Here is a 15,991-nt window from a genome sequence, read left to right as displayed (position 1 = left end):
GAACAGGAAAAAGGAGGAGGTTTGGAACTGACATGAACCATGTGACTGCTTGAAGCCATACTGGGAAAGAGAAAAAAAAGATGTAAGAAGTTTTGGATGGATCATTAGAACGATGACAGAAGAATTACAAATGCAAAATGTAGAAATAAGTTAGACACTACCTCTAGTTGTTATACAACCCTGGATTTTACTAGAAGCAATAGTAGACATTAATTTATTGGAAAGGAAAAATGAAATGACATGTATTTTAGATTCAAATACAGTATGGGAATATATAAACAGTTATCAGTTCATTCAAATTTACACTGATGCATAAAAAATAAATGAAAAATAGGAGTGGCAGTGATAGTACCTTTCAGGTGTGGATTGGAAAACAAATCAAAACTTGTTTGTCATTCAGATAGCAGGCCAGATATTTTATTAGAAATACAGCTTACATTATTCAGGATACAAATGATGGGTTTAACAATAGCACATATTGGATTAAAAGGAAATAAATGGTAGATACGATGGCAACTCAAAACCATTAAAATGTTTTAAACGAACATTACAAAATCTACACTTCTACAAACCTAAAGCCAAATTAACATTTCAGAAAACAATTCAACTAGATACGAAACATTTTTACAAGTACTGAAACAAATTTACATTTCAGAAAACAAATTTACATTTCAGAAAACAACATTTACATTTCAGAAAACAAATTTACATTTCAGAAAACAATTTAACAAGATGCAAAACACTTTTACTAGTACTGAAACAAATTTACATTTCAGAAAACAAATGAATATTTCAGAAAACAATTTAACAAGATGCAAAACACTTTTACAAGTACTGAAACAAATTAACATTTCAGAAAACAAATTTACATTTCAGAAAACAACATTTACATTTCAGAAAACAAATGAATATTTCAGAAAACAATTTAACAAGATGCAAAACACTTTTACTAGTACTGAAACAAATTTACATTTCAGAAAACAAATGAATATTTCAGAAAACAATTTAAGAAGATGTGAAACACTTTTACAAGTACAGAAACAAATTTACATTTGACAAAATCAACTGGAAAGGGAATGTACCAACGCTGAGGCTGACCCGGAAATGATAACGGTTGCACTCATTGTGTTCTTCAGGGGCTGCATCCTTCGAAGGCCGTATTTGTAGGCCAATTACGTTACAGCGTGGCGAGGAAGGCTGTCCCAATTCATGAATCATTCCGAGACTCCCTCAAATGCGGCCGACAAATGTGTCCTTCTTTTGCCCGATTTGAAGGATGGGTTGTGAGTATCCTTCGCGGCTCATCATTTCCCATCATTCATTGCGGGTTGAAGCGGATTGGTCAAGCAGAGGAAGCCATGGCGGACCATAGCAGCAAAAGCTGTGAGTAAATTGTGGAAAATTACACTTTCTGTGACACAAATGAACTTCTACAATGTTTTTAGTGCGGGAATATAACTATGTAGACGTGAAATATCTGCTTGATTTATCTAGACATCGCTTAATTTCAAACGTGCTCCGACATGTTCGGAGTTTTCTGTTCCTGGCGTAGTAACTGGTTCGCCTTGCCAGCCTTCCCGGCGGTGAGGCAAGCTAAACTTGGAGAAATCTGACCGGACTCCCGGCACTAAGCTCCCGCTGGCAGTCATCACAGTGAACGTTTAACACAAGTGATTTCTAACAGTTTATGTTAGTATTATTTAGGCCTGAGCAGGAAAGCCTGCAAGGGCCTATTGTAATCGCAAGAATTCTTCTTTCTTTATTATTATTATTTTTGTTGTTTAATGCCGTCATCAGTGGACGTGGCCAAACGTCTCAGCCACGCCCCCAAACGTGAGATAGGCCAAACCGTAAGTCGTAGAGATCTGATTTGGCACACAGGTAGAGCTCCTCAAACCAAGAAAAAAAGTATCTTGGGGGTATGCCCTAACATGCACAGGAAGTCGGCCATTTTGGGTCAAAGGCCAAGTTTTGGCCGTTTTTCACTTTTACTCACCTCGAACTTTAACAAACTCCTCCTAGGGATTTTGAGCTATCAGCTTCATATTTGGTCAATATGCAGTTAAGGAATGGGGGATTAAAAGTTTTCAAAATCGTGAGTTTTCGGCCATGTTTAGGGAGCGTGGCTGGGGCACGAAAATGGCATTCGCCCCCAAAGTGAAATAATGCAATAACTTTCCCACAGAAACGCCAAATCAAACCAAAATTGGCATGAAGGAGGACCTTCGGGTTCCCGACGATCCTATGGGGTCATATGCTGACATCATCAAAGCCACGCCCCCTGCGAACAGGAAGTCACTATTTTTACTGGGAAAGGTGGCTATCTGGCTGTCTACACTCAATCAACTGTCAGGTGACTGATAACTAGTGGGTCTAACTTCGTTTGAAGCACAGTGACTTTTCATTAAAGGGCGTGGCCATGGTGGTGCGGTGAAGTTGGACGTCACGCCATGGCCATACGTATGGCTTTAATTTCCACATACATCATCTGATCTGCACCAAATTCAATGCGATTGATCCTAGTCCAGTCCCCAACAGATATCTGATGACATATTTGGTAGGCGTAGCCTAATTCGTCCACAGCGCCCCCTAGAAAACTTTAAGAAATCAGCCCCAAGCCATGCTTTGACCGAGGAATCTGAAATTTGGTACACATATGTAACTTCTCAGGACCCACAAAAAAGTATCTTGGAGCATTGGTCCAAACCCCACAGGAAGTCGGCCATTTTGGATTGAATTTGCCATTTTGATCCCATTTTTGCTGTTTTTAGCCCACGTATCTGAGCAAACTCCTCCTACAGCTTTTGACTTACAGACTTCAAAATCACTCAGTATACTCTTAAGGCACTGGGAATCAAAAGTTATCAAAAGCCTTTTGATACATGAAAGTATGTGGGCCTGGCCAAGCCTCAAAATATAACTTCTCGCCATTAAAGACGAAATTGATATAGCTCCTACGAGGAAAGTCACAGAGACCTGAAACCTTCTAAGATTGATCTGCCTCTGGCCCTGAACAATATTCACTGATCAGATGCTGACATTATCAAACCCCCGCCCCCTGAGAACAGGAAGTGTCATGTTTTCCTTTAGAGAGTCAAGTTTTGATGTTCTTCACCTAATCAATGTGAGACTGTTCCAAGTCACAGATAACATGATGGTCTTAGACAGTCGCCAGTACTGACTGCTTTAGCTGGAGGGAGTGACTATGATGGCGTGGCGAATTCTGATGTCACACCACAGCCATACGTTTGGCTCTAAATTAAACATGCATGGTCCCTAGGACATTACAAGTGCTCTACCTCCCTCATACATCATGGGATCCACTTGAAATGTAGTACACATGATCATGAGTAAATAATGGACATGTTGACACAGTCAATTGATGACATCACTTTAGCCAGTTTCAATAACTCCTATCTTTCTAACTTTCATAAATATCCATCCAGTTAACATACTTCTTTCGGTTTTCCCTCTATCCTTTTGTTTGTTTAGGACAATTCTAGAGAAGATGGGCCAACAGGGGAAGGTGTGGCTTTGAAGTGTTCCCTTTATTTTTTATATATATATATATATATATATATATATATACACACACAGTACAGACCGAAAGTTTGGACACACCTTCTCATTCAAAGAGTTTTCTTTATTTTCATGACTATGAATATTGTAGCTTCACACTGATAGCATCAAAACTATGAATTAACACATGTGGAATTATATACTGAACAAACAAATGTGCAACAACTGAAAATATGTCTTATATTCTAGGATCTTCAAAGTAGTGTTGGAGTTATCCCTAAACTCCTGCATGCTCGTTTGTTTGGTAAAGCTAAGACCTCCTATACTGTTATTAATAAAAAACAAAGTAATAAAAGAAACACGGAGACTGCAGTCTTAAGATGCCTGTAGAAGGAGAAGATCGTCCGAATCTTTCTGAAACTTCCGAAACTTCTGATTACTTCCCCAAGAACAGCAGTCTTTATTCAAAAGCCAGGCGTATACTTGTACATGAAAAAACATACATTTTAATCGACTGTCTAATTTCATATCTGGAGCTGTCTGACACCCATTCAGCTGACTTTTCGACACTTCCTGTTTTTCTACTTTTGACCTTCATTTACATATGTAGAAATATAAAAATATCTGTTGTCACTGGGCAGAAGTCTTGCATATAAAAATATATTGTTGTCACTGGGAAAAAGTAAGTCTTACATACAGAAATATGTTCATGTCGTTAGGCAGAAGATTTACAGAGACACATCCAAAAATATCTTCAGTTACTGGGCAGATGATATCTAAGTCCAACACACACAAATATAAGCCTGTTTGGAGGCCTCTAAGTTACACAATACATTTTATTTCACACATTATTAAACATACTTAAGCATAGCCATACCAATCCTATAAGCATAGCATGAATATTTTCCAACAGTAGCCACCTTTTACTTTGATTACTGCTCCGCACACTCTTGGCATTCTGTTGATGAGCTTCAAGAGGTAGTCACCTGAAATGGTTTTCACTTCACAGGTGTGCCCTGTCAGGTTTAATAAGTGGGATTTCAAGCCTTATAAATTAGGCTGGGACCATCAGGTGTGTTGTGCAGGAGGTGGATACAGTACACAGCTGATAGTCCTACTGAATAGACTGTGAGAATTTGTATTATGGCAAGAAAAAAAGCAGCTAAGTAAAGAAAAACGAGTGGCCATCATTACTTTAAGAAATGAAGGTCAATCAGTCCGAACAATTGGGAAAACTTTGAAAGTGTCCCCAAGTGCAGTCGCAAAAACCATCAAGCGCTACAAAGAAACTGGCTCACATGAGGACCGCCCCAGGAAAGGAAGACCAAGAGTCACCTCTGCTGCGGACGATAAGTTCATCCGAGTCACCAGCCTCAGAAATCGCAGGTTAACAGCAGCTCAGATTAGAGAACAGATCAATGCCACACAGAGTTCTAGCAGCAGACACATCTCTAGAACAACTGTTAAGAGGAGACTGTGTGAATCAGGCCTTCATGGTAAAATAGCTGCTAGGAAACCACTGCTGAGGACAGGCAACGAGCAGAAGAGACTTGTTTGAGCTAAAGAACACAAGGAATGGACATTAGACCAGTGGAAATCTTTGCTTTGGTCTGATGAATCCAAGTTTGAGATCTTTGTTTCCAACCACCGTGTCTTTGTGCGGCGCAGAAGAGGTGAACGGATGGACTCTACATGCCTGGTTCCCACCGTGAAGCATGGAGGAGGAGGTGTGATGGTGTGGGGGTGCTTTGCTGGTGACACTGTTGGGGATTTATTCAAAATTGAAGGCATACTGAACCAGCATGGCTACCACAGCATCTTGCAGCGGTATGCTATTCCATCCAGCTTGCGTTTGGTTGGACCATCATTTATTTTTCAACAGGACAATGACCCCAAACACACCTCCAGGCTGTGTAATGGCTATTTGACCAAGAAGAAGAGTGATGGGGTGCTGCGCCAGATGACCTGGCCTCCACAGTCACCGGACCTGAACCCAATCAAGATGGTTTGGGGTGAGCTGAACCACAGAATGAAGGCAAAAGGGCCAACAAGTGCTAAGGATCTCCGGGAACTCCTTCAAGACTGTTGGAAAACCATTTCAGGTGACTACCTCTTGAAGCTCATCAACAGAATGCCAAGAGTGTGCGGAGCAGTAATCAAAGCAAAAGGTGGCTACTTTGAAGAACCTAGAATATAAGACATATTTTCAATTGTTTCACACTGTTTTGTTCAGTATATAATTCCACGTGTTAATTCATAGTTTTGATGCCTTCATTGTGAAGCTACAATATTCATAATCATGAAAATAAAGAAAACTCTTTGAATGAGAAGGTGTGTCTAAACCTTTGGTCTGTACTGTATAACTAAGAAAATTAGGAAGCAAACAGATACAAATTATTATTAGTTTGTAAAAAAGAACTAAATCATGTAATACAGGTCCTTCTCAAAATATTAGCATATTGTGATAAAGTTCATTATTTTCCATAATGTCATGATGAAAATTTAACATTCATATATTTTAGATTCATTGCACACCAACTGAAATATTTCAGGTCTTTTATTGTCTTAATACGGATGATTTTGGCATACAGCTCATGAAAACCCAAAATTCCTATCTCACAAAATTAGCATATTTCATCCGACCAATAAAAAAAAGTGTTTTTAATACAAAAAACGTCAACCTTCAAATAATCATGTACAGTTATGCACTCAATACTTGGTCGGGAATCCTTTGGCAGAAATGACTGCTTCAATGTGGCGTGGCATGGAGGCAATCAGCCTGTGGCACTGCTGAGGTCTTATGGAGGCCCAGGATGCTTCGATAGCGGCCTTTAGCTCATCCAGAGTGTTGGGTCTTGAGTCTCTCAACGTTCTCTTCACAATATCCCACAGATTCTCTATGGGGTTCAGGTCAGGAGAGTTGGCAGGCCAATTGAGCACACTGATACCATGGTCAGTAAACCATTTACCAGTGGTTTTGGCACTGTGAGCAGGTGCCAGGTTGTGCTGAAAAATGAAATCTTCATCTCCATAAAGCTTTTCAGCAGATGGAAGCATGAAGTGCTCCAAAATCTCCTGATAGCTAGCTGCATTGACCCTGCCCTTGATAAAACACAATGGACCAACACCAGCAGCTGACACGGCACCCCAGACCATCACTGACTGTGGGTACTTGACACTGGACTTCTGGCATTTTGGCATTTCCTTCTCCCCAGTCTTCCTCCAGACTCTGGCACCTTGATATCCGAATGACATGCAGAATTTGCTTTCATCCGAAAAAGGTACTTTGGACCACTGAGCAACAGTCCAGTGCTGCTTCTCTGTAGCCCTGGTCAGGCGCTTCTGCCGCTGTTTCTGGTTCAAAAGTGGCTTGACCTGGGGAATGCGGCATCTGTAGCCCATTTCCTGCACACGCCTGTGCACGGTGGCTGTGGATGTTTCTACTCCAGACTCAGTCCACTGCTTCCGCAGGTCCCCCAAGGTCTGGAATCGGCCCTTCTCCACAATCTTCCTCAGGGTCCGGTCCCCTCTTCTCGTTGTGCAGCGTTTTCTGCCACACTTTTTCCTTCCCACAGACTTCCCACTGAGGTGCCTTGATACAGCACTCTGGGAACAGCCTATTCGTTCAGAAATTTCTTTCTGTGTCTTACCCTCTTGCTTGAGGGTGTCAAGCAAGAGGGTAAGGCTGGGAGTTTTAAAGGCCTCAGGAATCTTTTGCAGGTGTTTAGAGTTAACTCGTTGATTCAGATGATTAGGTTCATAGCTCGTTTAGAGACCCTTTTAATGATATGCTAATTTTGTTAGGTTTTCATGAGCTGTATGCCAAAATCATCCGTATTAAGACAATAAAAGACCTGAAATATTTCAGTTAGTGTGCAATGAATCTAAAATATATGAATGTTAAATTTTCATCATTACATTATGGAAAATAATGAACTTTATCACAATATGCTATTATTTTGAGAAGGACCTGTATAATTTTATTTTATTTTATGTAATATAGATATTTATCCATCACGAACCACACTCCATACCAGTTGGTGGCGGTAATCCACATTTCAAGTTTTTGCCAACCGTCAATAAATACCAGAAGAAGAAGGCGAAGAAGAAACAGAAGTAGTAGAAGAAGAAGAATTTGAAGAAAAAGTCTCACGTGACCGCCTCTCGGCTACATCAAAGCGTGTCGTAACTCTCCTTGTGGGGCTCTCACAGTTACCGCTGGTTGTCCTGTTCTAAATACATCTAAAGATGAGCTGGAGTTTTGCACAACTCTTTTAAAGGAAGGATTTGACAAGATACGGCCCCCTTAGAAGAAACGTAAATTCAATTTCTTCCAAACATACTCCTTCTACTTTAAATATCTGTGTAAGTAAGCAGCGTATCTTACGTGCCTGTAAAAGGACCAGCGCACATTTTGCGTACGTGTTTTACGTAAGAGTGTCTCGGGAGTGAGACGGCACAAACATTGGTTTAAAGACGTTATTGGGTCTGTCGTGGTGCTGTGAAACAGCCTCAGATGGTTCCTGTGACTGCTCTGCGGTTTAATTTCAGCGTCTCTATGACGTCGTAGGAGAAGCAGGTGAGTCACTTCGGCTGCTGCTGTAAATAAGATTGCAAGCGTTTTTAATAAAGCCGGTATGACTACGCTATGTCTTTTCAACCACACACCCAAAGCTGGAATCCACAGCTCAGTGAGCCTGCACCATTCACTGCATAGCTGTATGTGAACCTGTCTGTTGCGTCTTTTCAAACGGCACACTTCGACTGCGCATGCGCACGGGAGATGTACGCTGTTCCAACGTGTCATTTGAGATTTATGGTTAGTATTTATAAGGTTACATAACTGTCAGCTGGTAACTTTTTCGTGTCTTTGTTTTCTGTCAGATCATTTTAGCTATGCTGGAAAACATGTCTGTTAAAGCAGATAATGAAAGTAAAAAGAGGTAAGAAGCTGAATCATTTTCATTAATGCTTATGATCTGAAATAAGTACTTTAATCTTACATATCCTGGTGCTGTACTTATCACATTTGATATTTGTCTTTTAGATTTCACCACACTGATTTGTATGCCAGCATCCCTCCAACATGTCTGCCCATCGTGTACCACCCTGATTACAACATCACATTCATGGGCCTGGAAAAGCTCCACCCATTTGACTCAGGAAAGTGGGGGAAAGTCATCCACCTCCTGAAAGGTAGGAGAGTTCGGAAGAGGTTGTTTGTTGTGGGACATCCCCCTGAGCTGCGATTTGCAATTTTACCCACTTACAAATAATGGAGAGATCTGTAATTTTCATCGTAGTTACACTTCAACTGTGAGAGACTGAATCAAAAATTAATTCCAGAAAATCACAGTGTATGATATTAAACTAATTAAATTGCATTTCATTGCATGCAATAAGTATTTGATACAGTAGAAAAATATAACTTAATATTCATTACAGAAGACTGTTTATAATTCCAGAGGTCTGAGGTTTTCTGCAGTTCTTGACCAGGTTTGCAGCAGATTTTGGCCCACTCCTCCGTACAGATCTTCTCCAGATCATTTACGTTTCAGGGCTGTGGCTGGACAACATAGAGTTTCAGCTCAACCTGAAGAGTTTCTATCGGGTTTAGGTCCGGAGACTGGCTAGGTCCCTCTGGGTCCACTCTCCTTGAAATGCTTCTTACTGAGCCACCCCTTATGCCCCATTTCCATTATTACCTAATCTATTTGGGTCGGATTGGTTTAACACGATTTGATTCATTTTCCTTTACAATTGATTACCATCTAACTGGGGGAGGAATCGTTAATAGCAAGGTGGCCCCACGGTCCAAAGTGATGTGATGGAGACACAAAAAAACACAGCAACAGCCTAGGCTGCTGCTCTGTTTATGGCTGTTGTCAGACTCAGAGCGAAAGAAGAGAGCCAGAGAAGGTTCTGGGCAGCAAGGCCCGAAGCACTGTGGATAAGCACAGGAGAGAGAGGGAAGCCATGCCAGTTCAAAAGGAAGGATACAAACTAGAAGACGTGTGAGGGTATGCGAATGCTGCCTAATGCTAACTTGCTGAATTAATGCTCATATACACAATAAACCCAGTGTAAAATGATTTAAAACTTGAAAATATTAGTACCTGACCCATTTTCAATGCTCTTACTTTTTCATAGTTTTTTTATGTGATAGCACAACACAACGTGGGACATAATTCTGATTTTGATGTTTGTTTTTTTTCTTTTTGCTAATACAAATCTGAAAGGTGTGGTATGTATTTACCCCACTGAGTCAATACTTTGTCAAAGCACCTCTGGCTGCAGTTTCAGCTGCTGGTCTTTTGGGGCATGACTCTACCAGCCCATCTATAGACTAAAATGTCTTGGTCATTCTTTTTTGCAAAACTGTCAGATTGGATGGGGAACAGCTGTGAACATCAGTTTTAAAGTCCTGCTAGAGATGTAAACCATCACCTTGGAGAACTGGCTGAATGTTTAGGGTGGTTATTCTACTGGAAGGTGATTTTCCATGCCAATCCTCTAACGTGTTTTCTTCCATTAGATTTAGATCCATCCATCTTCCCATCAACTCTGACCAGCTTTCCTGTTGGAGTAGCTGAAGAAAAACATCCCTTAAAGGAAAAAACATATGCCATGGATATTTATGACACCTTCAACATTTCATAATGTAAAATCCTCATAGAAATGCAAATAAAAACAATGAATACTTATAAATACTTCTTTTCATCATATTGTTAAAGAAATGCACATTTTAAAGAGAGATATTTGCTGTATGCCTTGTTAGAATATTACCTTAAAAAGTAGAAATTGACTTTGAATTCCTCACAGACATTTCCAAAAGCTTCCTCACTCTTCTCTTGTACTGTATGGTTCCTCTCCCCAGCCATGTATGTTGAATTCCTCCGAGTTTGATTGGGTCAGATCAGCCAGTGCTTGCGTTTATTTTCCACAGTTTCAGCTGCCATGTATGACCATCCTGACCTGTTCCAGATTGCAAGTGAAAGTTGTTTGAATATGTCTTGCTTCTCCTCTGCCATGACTGCATCTGTTGTGGCAGCTAGATTTAACAGGTGGAATGCACATCTTTATGCGTTGGCAGCTGGTATTCAAGACCCCTCTCTTGGTCCAGAATGCTACATGTGTCCAACTAGCCTGCTTTGGGCTGTTCACAAGAATCTTTGTCTGACTCTGACTCTGCCTTCCCGTTCTGGCTTTTCTCTCACCACACTAAATGCTCGAGCCACTGTCTGGTGTGGTTTTTAACACTTTGCTCCTAATTATATACTAACAATGAATGTTATCATTGTTAGTATATAATTAGGACAGATCTCATCTCCAAAATTTCCTCGTCACTCTAATGAGCTGTGACCCCTATGAAGCTTTTCTGGTGTGCCGTCCAACAATCTTCAGTACTGGCAACATAGCTGACATTATTAAGATGCAACGTTAAATTGGCAGCTTCCTTCATTTCAGACTGGAGTGTGGGTCTGGAATTGACCTTGCATTGATGATTCAGTGTTGCAAATGTTGTGGAAAATTCTTTTTAATGCTCTGAACTTCCCTTACCTCTCTCCCCTCTGACCTCTGTGTTTTGTTACGCTAGAGGAGTTGGTCTGTCAAACCATTATCAGAGATTTAATGGTTAAAACCCATGCTTTAGGGTGATGTCTCAGGAAGAGCCGATGGTTTGTTCCTAGATAACTTTGTCACCTCTGACCCGAGGAGTGTCTAGGGCCATAAAACACAGAGTCTTTGAAGTTGAGATAAAACTGTCATGTTCTGGTATAAATACTGTGTGTAAATGTTGATCGGGTCTCTGCTTCACTGACTAACCTCAGTGATAGAGTCATTCAAACGCTGAATGCCTTTGAATAAAACTTATAAAGACAAAGCCCGGTTTTGATCTTTTAATGAGTAAAATTTCTCTCCTACTTTGATAAGAAAATTCCACGACACAAACAACCACAGCAATAGGATGAAGACCCTCTCGCACAAAGTTACAGTAACTATGAGCTAATCAACCTTTGCTTGTTGCACACGTGTGTTTGTACTCTCTGCCGATACATTTCTTATCTTTGTTTGGAGTTTCTGCTGGTTCTAAACTTGCTTCTGTGTTGCCACTAAATCACTGAAGGGCTTTAGTTTTTGACTGATGTTTCCTCTGTTATGTCATTTCTAGAGAAAAGTCTTCTAATAGCACGCAGTATTTGCCTTTAATCAACCATAATGCAAAATTCTTACAAATCTACCAAGTGGGAGAAATCCGATAAATAAAATATTAACATGTATCTATATGCAATACTCAAATGTCATTTTGTTATCAAAAAGGCTCATATGTTTATGTGATGTATTTAAAGCTTTTCAGTATGTTGGCAGCAGAGATCAGTACTGATGATGTTCCTTGTTTGGAGAAGCAGGGAGCTACACTGCTCAACATGGAAAAAACATCTCAACATAAAAATACATTAGATACTTTTCAGAAAAAAGAATCTTAATTATTGATGTTTTAATGATCCTTTACTCAGCAGTGGAATACACACATTTTTCAAACTAAAAGAGTGCTGAATGCTGTCTGCTGTGGATAACCTTGACGAGCAAAGTACCACTAAGAGCTACATTTAATACAAATAACTACCTTATTGCTTTATCATTGCTGTGTCTTTAATTATAAAATCCCTTTTACATTCAAATAATGGTGTTTTTAATATGACATACAGGACTGTGCAAAAGTTTTAGGCAGGTGTGAAAAATGCTGTAAACAAAGAATGCTTTCAAAAATGGTAAATGGACTGAACTTATATAGCGCCTCTCCTGTCATACAGACCGCTCAAAGCACTTTACACTAGAGCCGCATTCACCCAATCACACTCACTAACACATTCATACACCAATACGCAGATCGGTAGGCAACTTGAGGTTAAGTGCCTTGCCCAGGGGCACATTAACATACGACAGGAAGAAGCTGGAATCGAACCCACAACCTTCTGATTGCAAGACAACTACTGTTCCTACTGAGCAACATTGGAAATGTCAATCATTTATTTTCATCAATCAACAAAATGCAGTGAATGAACAAAAGAGAAATCTAAATCAAAGTTTGGTGTGAAGGAACTCGGCTAGTAGGTTGTTCCAAACATCTTGGAGAACTAACCACAGATCTTCTGTAGATGTAGACTTTCTCACATCCTTCTGTCTCTTCATGTCATCCCAGAAACACTGGATGATGTAGAGATCAGGGCTCTGTGAGGCCATACCATCACTTCCAGTAAGTCTTGTTCTTCTCTACGCTAAAGATAGTTCTTAATGACTTTGGCTGTATGTTTGGGTTCGTTCACTTAGCATTTTGTAAGTTGATAAAAATAAACAATCATCATTTATATTTCTGAAATCATTCTTTGTTTACAGCATTTCTCTGCACCTGCCTAAAACTTTTGCACAGTACTGTACATTTCCAGTTTTCTTCTGCCAGCTTATGTTTTTAGGGTTCTCTGCAGGTGATCATCTTTCACAGCATCCCTCTGTCACACCAAATCTTCTGCATCCTTCACTACACCAGTGGAGCTTCTCTGTGGTATTTCTCTTCCCCAGAACCTGGCAATTCAGATCTTCATCCCATCCTTTGTTCAATAGTTCTACTATCCTTCATATCTAATGGTTTTAAATACCTCACCTCCTCATCTGATCCTCTGTTTCAGCTTTAGCCAATTTAAATAATAATCAGAGTAAGTACCAGATAAAACTGATATTATTCATATTTATTGCAAAAATATTATTTAGCATGTTTACATGGTCATTTATGGGTTTTTCTAGCACCAGCAGCATCTAATTGATGTGCCTCCATGTTGGCACCTGGTTACTAACCCAGTCATGGATCACTGCCCTTGCTTCCAGTGTTTTTTCTTTAGTTTGTATTTTTACTTAGTGATGGATGGGATGTCAAATGTGACAGAGTAATATACTTAAAACATACTGAAGTAAAAGCTATAGCTCAGTTTTTGTATGCCACTTAAAGTGCAAAGTACGGATTAGTTGTACTTATTCACAATAAGTAAATGTAATTCGTTACATTCCACCCCTGGTTTTCCATCACACATTGATTTTTGCATGTAGGTTAAAAAGCTAACCAGAGAACCGTCCTCTTTGTCTTTCCTCCTTATACTTAGAATTAAAATACACTAGGTGACTTCTGAAGTGCAGTTGGCTGAACTGGATTTCATATAGGTGACTCCAAGAAAAGGGTTGAATAAAAACGCCTAACAGAGCTGCTGCAGTTTTAGCTACGATCTGGAAAAACTCTGGTTCAATCAAGACCAAAGAAAAACTGCCCAAAGAGGATTTATTGATGCTTAGGAGTTGCCCTCCTGTAAAAATGGCTGTGGTATCGAAGTAAGATACAGCAATAAAAAACCAAAATACAAGCAAGCGAAGTACCGAGTCAACCATCCGTGGTGCCATCTTGAATGGATGAGAATACTGTGATCGACTGTATCAAATGCAGCACTGAGATCTAACAGAACCAGAACAGACACAAGTCCATTATCTGAGGCCATAAGAATATCATTAGTGACTTTCAGCAGAGCTGTTTCAGTGCTATGATGAGGTCTGAAACCTAACTGAAACTCTTCAAACAGATCATTGCTGTGTAAATGCTCACACATTTGATTAGCAACTATTTTCTCAAGAACTTTAGATAAGAATGGAAGATTGGATATAGGTCTGTAATTAATCGTATTGATCAAGAGAATGTTTCTTAAGTACAGGGTTAATTACAGCTACCTTAAGAGCCTGGGGTACATATCCGACTGTGGCTCAGGGTATGGGATTCATCCTGTAACTGGTGGGTTGCCCGGTTTGAACCACCGCTCTGTCTCTCTCAGTTGTTGTGTCCTTGGGCAAGACACTTCACCCTCCTTGCCTGCTGATGGTGGTCAGACGGCCAGGTGGCTCCGATTGTATGGTAGCCTCACTTCTGTCAGTTTGCCCCTTAGCAGCTGTGGCTATAATGTAGCTCACCGCTGTAGGTGTGTGTATGGGTGAATGACTGATTGTAGTGTAAAGTGCTTTGGGGTCTCTGGGGACCTGATAGAGTGTAATACAAGTGTAGGCCATTTACTAAGGATAGATTAATCAAATCAAGAATAGGTCTGATAATCAAAGGGAACCCTTCTTTAGATAATTTGGTTGGGATTGGGTGTAACATATACGTTCAAAGTTTAGATTAAGCTAATATAGGTAAAGCGGCATTTTCTCTTCAGTTGCTAATGTGCTTTAAAGTACGCAGCTCTGAATTGAACCAAGGAGTCAGCCTCTTATGAATAATTGCCTTCTTTTTCAAGGGGGCTGCACTGTCTAATGCACCACACAATGATGAAGTAACACTATGAACAAGAGAATCAATTTGTAAAGGGGCAGAAACAAAATTATTGCCCTCCACTGTGTTTTTCTGTGATGAGGAAATAAAAAATGGAACAGGTTTTTTAAACGTTGTTACAGTATTGTCTGTACTCAGTACTCAGTTAAATAATACTGAGTAAATCCAATTGAGTCTAAGATAGCATTAAAGGCTATATTTAGGCTATCACTTTCAGTGTCAACATGAATTTTAAAATCTCTCACTATAATGACCTTGTCAGTATTTAACATTAGTTAAGTCTGATAACTTATCTAAAATTAACAAATAAGGGCCTGGTGGATGATAAACGGAAGTGGTTTTAGTGCTTTGCAGTTTGGATGAGACTGGCGACCTTTCAATGGTATACCCTGCCTCTCACCAATAGACCTGTGGAGATCGGTACCAGCTTCCACCCGACCCTGTATGGAAGAAGCAGGTGTAGAAAATGGATGGATGGAATTTGGATGAGGAAAACTAAAGGTTGAAAATTAAAAAGTATTGCAGCTATTAGTTAGCCTGGGAGTAATCAATAAATCGGACTGAAAGATGGTTGCTACTCGTCCTTCGTCCGGTATTTTCAGAATCAGAATCAGCTTTATTGCCAAGTTCGTACATACAAACAAGGAATTTGCCTCCGGTACACTTTGCTCTTTTGTTCTGTTTTTGCATTACAGAATATACAAATTTACAATTTACAATATACACATATCTAATAAAAAAGGTGCATTTGCAACATCTGTATGCTGTTGTTCTGTACTCTATTGAATGTTCATCAGAGAAACAGGAATTATAATTTTGAGCAATTATAATTAATTATAGTACTAAAATAATAGTAATGGGTGGGTAAGCTGCAAAAAGGATTGTTAAATTATGACCCTGCTTCCTGGTCTGGACCCTGTCCTCTCAGAGTTTTGGAGAGCTAATAAATAAATAATAAATCCGACCAGATTCCTAGAAAGAAAAGCAGTTCCGTCCAAAGTGAGATGGATACCGTCCCACTGGGTCAGACTAGGTTTCCTCTAAAATGTTCGCCAATTATCAGTGTAGCCCACATCGTTTTCTGAACACCACCTACACAGCCAGCGG

The 15,991-nt window shown here is 39.9% G+C and overlaps 1 protein-coding gene across 8 annotated transcripts in view; it reads left to right on the top strand.

Annotated features, from left to right (window-relative positions):
• The first annotated feature begins 7,652 nt into the window (after window positions 1-7,652).
• hdac11 (histone deacetylase 11) overlaps window positions 7,653-15,991 on the top strand; it is a 48,875-nt gene continuing 40,536 nt past the window's right edge. Inside the window, exons 1-3 of one of the 8 annotated variants that reach the window (XM_047347945.1) lie at window positions 7,653-8,098; window positions 8,404-8,462; window positions 8,567-8,715. In XM_047347945.1, coding sequence (XP_047203901.1) covers window positions 8,416-8,462; window positions 8,567-8,715 — 196 coding nt within the window. In that variant the 5' untranslated portion in view covers window positions 7,653-8,098; window positions 8,404-8,415. Of the gene's footprint in view, window positions 8,099-8,399; window positions 8,463-8,566; window positions 8,716-15,991 lie in introns of all 8 variants that reach the window. The other 7 variants (XM_047347943.1, XM_047347941.1, XM_047347942.1 and 4 more) reach the window with 7 other exon arrangements.

The sequence above is a fragment of the Girardinichthys multiradiatus genome, chromosome 20, assembly GCF_021462225.1.
Source record: "Girardinichthys multiradiatus isolate DD_20200921_A chromosome 20, DD_fGirMul_XY1, whole genome shotgun sequence".
Lineage (NCBI taxonomy): Eukaryota > Metazoa > Chordata > Actinopteri > Cyprinodontiformes > Goodeidae > Girardinichthys > Girardinichthys multiradiatus.
The sequence above is the reverse complement of the archived record's forward strand: the minus strand, read 5'-3'. Positions and strand labels throughout refer to the sequence as shown.